The 8,388-nt window shown below is 37.1% G+C and overlaps 1 protein-coding gene across 4 annotated transcripts in view; it reads right to left on the bottom strand.

Moving 5' to 3' along the window:
• The window catches only part of LOC106876841 (cholinesterase 2), a 23,860-nt gene that overhangs the window by 12,065 nt on the left and 3,407 nt on the right, over positions 1-8,388 (bottom strand). For all 4 annotated transcript variants that reach the window (XM_014925561.2, XM_014925560.2, XM_014925562.2 and 1 more), the window contains exons 2-3: positions 6,039-7,552; positions 2,310-2,494 (exon numbers count right to left, since the gene is read on the bottom strand). In XM_014925561.2, the coding sequence (XP_014781047.1) occupies positions 2,310-2,494; positions 6,039-7,525 (1,672 nt within the window). In that variant the 5' untranslated portion in view covers positions 7,526-7,552. The remainder of the gene's footprint in view (positions 1-2,309; positions 2,495-6,038; positions 7,553-8,388) is intronic.

The raw sequence follows: 8,388 nt of genomic DNA, 5'->3' as shown, positions 1-8,388 counted from the left end.
ATTTGCGGTCCATGGGAAGAGCCGTTTTAGCGATGCGTCCTGCCCAGCTCTTCGAAACGCCGGTGTTAAAACGGGGGTAGCTGATGAAGAAGAATGTTCTCTATGTGGCTTGTGTGTTTTCTCGTTTACGTTTTGTTTGCAATGTCCTGTACCCAAATATGCACCTATACATACAGGTGGATGTCGGTATGCACATAACTGTACGTATATATGCATATACTCATTTACTATTTGTTTATATATATATATATATATATATATATATATAGAAAGAGAGAGAGAGAGAGAGAGAGAGAGAGAGATAAAGAAGTAAATGGTGATATATATACATCAATTTATTGAAAACAAATCTAATTTCGAACAATATCAAACTCATAGAACCTACTATTGTTTTTATGTCCCATCAGTTAATTCAAATTAACTAATTAACATCTGTTAACAATGTTGGCTAACTTCAGTGAATGTAGATAAACTCCAATTAGTTGAGTTTACTATACTCAGTTAATCCTCACTTCGATAAATCCAAATGTCTTAATGAAGATTGCACAGAGTCGGTAGAGAAGTAATAGTAAATTAATAAATACCAAGAGAACAAACATTTAACATATCTAAGTTTTATTTTACAGTTAATCACATCTTTCTTTATCAGGACCTACGCGCATTGTCTGTTGGTGCACACTGCAAAGTATGCAACTTAGTGTTAATTATAGCCACTGCTTTATCGGGGTACAAATTAATTGATAATCAGATATCATCTGAATATCTTATAAGTACGGCCAAAGTTCTTCTTTTGTTTGGTGTTAGCGTTACTAAAAATAGTCACATATATTTTTTATGAGTTCTTAACCTGCTCAATAAGCTGGCCCGTAAGGAATACTTTCTACTGTCCTGAAATTACGTCAACACTCACAAATGTTTTCAGATTCTAGTTTTTATTCTGCTTTAACATTCCGGCAATCTAGAACTTTTCTTTTTTTCAATTTTTCGATGTATCAACTTATTATTATTATTATTATTATTATTATTATTATTATTATTAGTAGTAGTAGTAGTAGTAGTAGTAGTAGTAGTAGTAGTAGTAGTAGTAGTAGTAGTAGCAGCAGCAGCAGTAGCAGCAGCAGTAGTAGTAGTAGTAGTAGTAGTAGTAGTAGTAGTAGTAGTAGTAGTAGTATATAGATCTGTGATTTATTCCTTAATTTTAGAATTAATCTGATATTTTTCTTAGAGTTAATTTTGTTCAACTTAGACTACATTTTCAACTCTTTACTCTCAACCTTAATTTATGTATGAGTTTTGATTTAATTAGGTTCTTTATTAATGATGGTTTACTTAATTCTAATTCTAATTTCAGTAGTATGTATCATACATTTATTTAAATATTAATTGTATACTTCGATTGATGAAAACATCTGAGTGCACTTTCCTGTCTGTGGTTAATTAATATATATTTTGATGTAAGAATTTGATAAATTTCTTCACCGCACAATTCTTTTGCTTCCTTTACTATATGGTTTGGCTATACTAATTATCTCCCAGTTAATTGTATATGCTTTATTATTATCTTTTATCGACGAAATTGATTTACTTAAACTCGTATTATTTTTTCTTATTTCTATCCCTAAACGAAAGTTCATGATTAGCTATTCTGCATGTAATAAATATCTCGCTAGAATCGATGTATAAATATACCTGTCCGTCAGAAATTACCTTACACCTGTACACTGTTTCTTTAATTTTGCAGTTAGATTCTAACGGGCAAAATTTATTTGTTGCGCAATCACATATCTTTAACTCTACTTTCTTTATCTCCATTTTCCACTTGCTTATTTATATTCCAACATTTGTTCTTTTTATGTTAATTTATTTATTCCGTTTTGATTATCGAGATTTTGTGTATCACTTTCCGTTATAATTTTTTTAGTTAGTACTCACTACATCTCTATCATTAATTTTTCTGTTGCTATGCATTTGGTTACTATCTCTGATTTGAATATTTACTCTTTCATTGCTGCTCTTTCTAGCGTGTATGATTATCTGCCCAGATACCATCATATGGTTCTTATTAGTTATTTCTTTTGTTCTAGATAATCTAGATATTTATTAATTTGTGTGTGTGTGTGTGTGTGTGTGTATGCATGTATGCATGCATATGTGTATGTGCATATGCATATTTAGACATGTGTATGTGAGTGTGTGTGTGTGTGTGTGTGTGTGTGTGTGTGTTTTGTACTGTGTGTTGTGTGTTGTATGTACTCATGGATATGTGACAACCACAAAGAAACTGAAAAGGAAAAAGTATGGAAAGTTACCTGAGCAAGGAGGTTCCCCTAATTGCGGGAGAAGATTTGTCCAAAAACTGCATATACTGTACAGAGAGGTCTCCTTAGACACCATCCTTGGTTTTTCATCAATTAGAAGATATTTCTGGTTTTCGGGTGTGTACTTTGACCATGGTCCATATGAGCAATCAGAACAATCTCCATCATTAGGATTACTGGAGGAAATAAAGTGGTATCATTTTAGGTAATTGAAAATAGATATTTTGTTGAAAACTTTAGAATGTAACAGATGATGTCTCGCAGTAACTCCATACGCCCCATTCTTGTTTGTATTCCTAATCATGTCAATATCAACTTCGCCTGTCATTTTACCTGGATAGGTAACATAATAGTCAAGTTCTAAGATCGATTTTATCTATTATATCCTTACCTCAAATAAGTAGCCTTGCGCCAATGTCAGAACAGATTACAGGTGTCAAGTAAAAGTTGGGAGATGACAAAATTAGTTGTGTTGGTAATTAATCCCTTCATTTTATTAATCTACAATAATAAGCAAATTCAATTTATCTTTATATATTCTCGTGGATTGTAAACTAAGAATTGTGGCTAATATTGGCATAAATTTCATTGATCCTACTCATCGACAGCTAAGTTAGTGGTCTTGAATGTAAGCAGCAGGGAAGGGGTGCCGTCAGTTTAGTAACTGGTTATGCTCCAACAGGGGAGGGACAGCAGGATTTCATCAGGTACTTAGAGGTTTCCCTGGGAGCTTATTAGATGCACGTTTGGATTAGAAAGGGCTACCTGATATGAGAAGAGTTTGTGAAAGCCTCGCAAACCTGTCAGACTTGTAGATAGAGTATTATATTGGCAAGTAAATAACGATTGCATAGGTTGTCTACATTTTAATATCATCATCCACACAGACCACAAATTTATTATCTGTACGGTCAACCTAGAGAGGTTTAGCAGACAGAGTCCCAGTTAATGGAAGCTGAATGCATCACTCCCGGAGAGCCAAGCTTACAGGGAGCTGATTAGCGAATTAGTAATATGGGCGTTGGTGGTGTCAGTAGGCCACAACAAACGGTGGTTGATCTTGTAAAGGCGATTAGAGTTCAACCTCGTAGCGATAGAAAAATATAATAGAGGGCAACTTAGAAACTTAGGAGAGGCGCTTAGGAGAGCTATAGTAACCGAGGTTCTCCGGCGAGACTGACCCTTGACCAATTCATCAACACAAAGCACGAAGGTTGCATTGAGAGAGCTAAGGCACGTGCAATAAAATGCGAAGGAATGAAACCGATTGGTTATCCCAAGTGTCGGAGGTACAATGTAGCAACAGATCTACAATATCGTTTTGAGTAGATCCTAATTGTTGTGCTCCTCGGGTCCAAGCAGATGTGTGCAGCATTTCAATGGCACTTCGGCCGATTGTTTGGAACGAATGGCCGGGCAGAGGGAAGGCTGGAGCTCAGTGCCTACTTCTATGGCCGACCACAGCTCTCGGCAAAAGAGGTGAAGTGATGTGAAAAACTGATAACATCCGCGGAATTACGGGAAGCAGTGATTGGCTGCACGAGGTTGGGGTGCAAATCATTTGGTTTGGATGGCCTGCCCAACGCGATTTATTTTTATATTCCAAACTTGTTTGAAGGCCAGTTGGCAGATTACTACCGAGACAGGGAATCGCATGGATAATTTTAGGGCCATAACTCTACTACTAAACACATATATCAAAATTTTGTCCAAAATCTTAACAAAGACGTTGACGTTTATCGTCAATGGTCTGCTTAGTAATGCTCAGATGTTCCGTCCTGAATAGATTTATCCACAGGCTCCTCCTTCTGCAATACATAGTGAGGGTGAGTACAGACCCTGGCATAGATATGTCCCTGATCATTTACAAAAGCTCTCATTTTCACTATTCTTCTCATTGAGAGAGTAACAGACTTGATTCAAACAAAGATCAAGATGGTGCTTAGCAGCTGAAATGTCGTTAAGCGCTCACAGCCCTCCGCCAGTCAAGTAGTGCGGTTCACGGACGTTCCGCCATGGCGTTCTTCCGCTTCAAAACAGCCTGTTTAACAACTTGGTGGCAAAACCTGGAGAAAGGAATCATAATTAGTTGCACATTTTTCTCTACCTTTTTGATCATGGAATTGAATCTATTCATAACAGCTGCTGATTAAGAAGTCTAAAGACCAACGATAGGATCAGGTGGCCAACAACATCCAATAAGGAATTTCATGCATGATCTTACAGTGACAACCACAACCCATATGGTGGAAGAACAGGTACTGACTTCACTTGAACACACGATAACATGGGCTACAGTGACGGTTATATCCCGTATGGTGATCAGACGCGGCAAATTAACGAACATCAAGCTGCAAGTGCAAGGTAAGGCTATTCCATCAATAGAGGAAAATTCAATCAAATGCTTTGGGAAGAGGCTTGACAATTCACTCCTTGACAGACGAAATGTCACCAATATTGAAAAACAAGCAGAGGAGTGGGACTGAAAGAATCAGGGCTTCCAGAAAAATTCAAGACATGGCTCTAACAACACAAACTACTCCCAAGATTCATATGGTTATTGACAGCGTGTGAGATTTCAGTGACAAGAATGGAAAGAAAGGTAAAAACATATCATTACCACCACCACAGAGGGCGGCTAGGTATCCTCCTCAAGGTTCACTTCAATTGGCATGGACATAAGATCTGGACAGCTTCAACATCTCCTGTCATCGTTGGTGGGGGAATTCCAAGTCACGAGATGTAGAGTTATAATGACGTACAGGATCTCCCCGTGATGAGCGTGTCTGACATACAAGTATCACAACAAGGCTCAGGCCAAAGCAGGTGGCCAGTACCACAGTTGCACAGGCTGAAAGCCTGCTGAAGCTACATGACATCATTGGAATTGCATGCAGAAGGGTCTCGTTTGAAGAAGATGAACATATAGGAGAGGAGAGACATGATCCAAGCAGAAGTACGGAACCAGGAAGCAGAAAGACGAAGATCAAGATTTGTGGAGCTAGGATCTCAGGGAGCCTGGACTAAATGGGATTTCCCTAAAATGAATTACACATAGACAGACCTCTGAAGACTGGAACCTTTCCGTACTTTTTTTCCTGCTGCAGATGATGATCCACTCCCAACTTCAAAAAACCTGCACAGATGGCGTTTGAAGGGAGATCAGCTGTGAAGACTTTGTTGGGAAAGGGGCATCCTGGCACACATCTTATCAGGATGCAAAATAGCACTTACTCGAGGAAGATACAAGTGGTGCCATGACAAAGTGCTTGCAACACTCACCCACATACATTGTCTGAGTGTGTGTGTATATGTTCGTGTGTGTATGTGTATATATATGTGTGCATTCGCGAATGTATGTGTATATACATATGCATATGACTATGTGCGTGTGTGTGCGCGTGTGTGTAACTGTGCATGTATGTATGTATGTGTGTGTAACTGTGCATGTATGTATGTATGTGTGTGTAACTGTGCATGTATGTATGTATGTGTGTGTTTGCCTGTATGTCGGAATGAACAAAAACATATATGAAAGTATGGGGTGAATACATATGATATTTAGGGATTATGAACGAGAAAGTAAAAGCGAGAATAAAGAGACTAAAAATAAAAGGAAAAAGTTATAAGATAAGAGATAAAAAGTTGAAAATAAAAAAGTGAAAGATAAAGCAACAGGTTAAAAGATAAAAGCAAAAGGTTAAAAGATAAAATTCCTACCCTGATTTGGAAAAGTTTGCAAAATAACTTGACACCATTTTTGCCACAGATTTGTCTTCTGCTGAATATTCTCCTAATAATATTTGGGAAAACGCGAAATAAACATCAGTTCCATGTATCACACCCATCCATTCCGGCCAGGGCGTAGCTCTTGAACGATACTCAAAAGAATACATATAAACATTGGAATAGGTACTGAATTCCTCGGAAAAGTGAATAGTAGGACATTTAAACATTATATCGCCAGCTACTTGGTCCAATATATATCTGTATTTTTCAGTTTCAGAAGAGGTATCAACATGAGAACCATAAAGATACGAGATGGAATCCAACTGCAGAGAATTTAATTGTTTTGGTTCGATTAGATTTCTCATTATTTTGTGTGCGATAGATTTGTTTACCGGAACATTTGTGTTTGGAGCGAAATATTCAGGGTTTCTTATTACAATCATCAAACTTCCTTCATTTTTAAGAAAACCAATCATCACATCCTTTTTCATTTCTTTATTCTGTAGAGTTTCTTTCGGCTTCTTTTGTAAGAAATAGTTATCTATAATAGGAGAAAAAGGAAATTCTGTGATGTTCTTTAAATTATAAAATTGTCCCACAGCTAAGTTGTTTGCATCGGCATTTAGAAAGCAATCTAACATCACCTTATCGTTCTCAGTTGGACATTTCAAGAAGGCAGCCATTTCTTTCGCTCTTTCAATATTTTCCTCTTTTGACCTAATTGACCAATCAGTGGTAGATATCCCACTCATTATAATTGCATTCCTGAATAATTTTCGAGAAATTGGTGACATAACATGAAAGCTAACAGACATTGCACCAGAACTCTGTCCAAACAGTGTCAGTTTATCAGGGTCTCCGCCGAATGATGCAATGTTATCACGAATCCAATTTACTGCAAGGGTTTGATCAAGAAATCCCATATTGCCTGGAGCACGTTCGTCATTTAAGGAAAGAAAACCGAAGGGTCCAACTCTATAATTAAGTGATGCAACGATAATCTTTTGAGTCGCTGCTAACAATCGTCCATCGTATGCGTCCAGCGTGCTTGACCCAGAAACAAGTGCACCCCCATATATCCATATCATTGTGGCTAAATTTGAATGGGACTTTCGGGATTCTGTTGGCGCCCAAATGTTTAAATAAAGACAGTCTTCGCTTATATTAGTATTTACTTTGAAAGAATCTGCACCTTCAATATTATCAAATGCATCAACTACTTGTATACACGAGGAAATATGTTTCTTAGTCTCTTTTATACCTCTCCACCGCTCAATTGGCTCTGGTCTTTTAAATCTTAGATTACCAACAGGAGGTTTGGCAAATGGTATTCCAAGAAAGACATCAAGATCAACATTCTGGACTGAGATTGTTGATCCTTTAATCGTTCCAGTGGTAGTATCAATTATCGGATCTTCCGCAAGAACGTAAATTTTTAAAAGAGAAATTATGAAAATATATTTCAGTCCTTCCATCATATGAACGTCGCAATTGTTGATGAAATTCTGAAAGAAAGAAAAAATAAAGGAAAAGAATCATATCTGACTGAGTCTTGATGCAAAGTTGCTAAATCTTTATTTTACTTTAAATGTCACACTATATCACAGTAAAGCAAGTTTGGTGAATATAATAAAGAAAGTGCTAACCTCAAGCTAAGCCAAGCTTACGACCGGGCAGCTTCTATTTACACCAGAATCTTCTGCAAATCGTTCATGATCAAATACCGATTAAAGTTTACGTCCAACCAATTCGAATCTATAGCCAATTAGTTGAACAACCGTGGAGAAGCAACTGCTCCGATGAGTCTAAATTTGGCCTGGCTACTATATATTTAGGCTATAGAATTCTAGATACTAATAATATTTCAAGTCTTCTAATTATTTTGTGATCTAATTTGTCTTAATCGATGACATTAGCCCTGCCAGAAAGTTGCTGATATCCTGTCCCTGCTTCAACCATTCATCAAATGAATTCTGATGTGTACAACTCATATTTGAAATTCTGAGTATTATTGAAGAGAATCAACAGGCAACTATTACAGTGCAAGCGCACATTCACACACATACACACACACAAACACACACGCACACACATACACGCACACGCACATGCACACATACATACACACACGCACACACTCATATTTACATAAATGCATAACTTACACACACTCTCACATATGTGTGTATATATGTGGATATAAACGTATGCATCTGTATATATATTTATGTATTATGTACATATATATGTGCGTGTGTGTGTGTGCGTGCGTGTATTACGTGTGTGTGTATGTGTGTGTGTGTGTGTGTGTGTGTGTGTGTGTGTGTGTGTGTGTGTGTGT

The sequence above is a fragment of the Octopus bimaculoides genome, chromosome 9 (assembly GCF_001194135.2).
Source record: "Octopus bimaculoides isolate UCB-OBI-ISO-001 chromosome 9, ASM119413v2, whole genome shotgun sequence".
Taxonomy (NCBI): Eukaryota; Metazoa; Mollusca; class Cephalopoda; order Octopoda; family Octopodidae; genus Octopus; species Octopus bimaculoides.
This window is presented reverse-complemented; position numbering and strand designations above follow the sequence as displayed.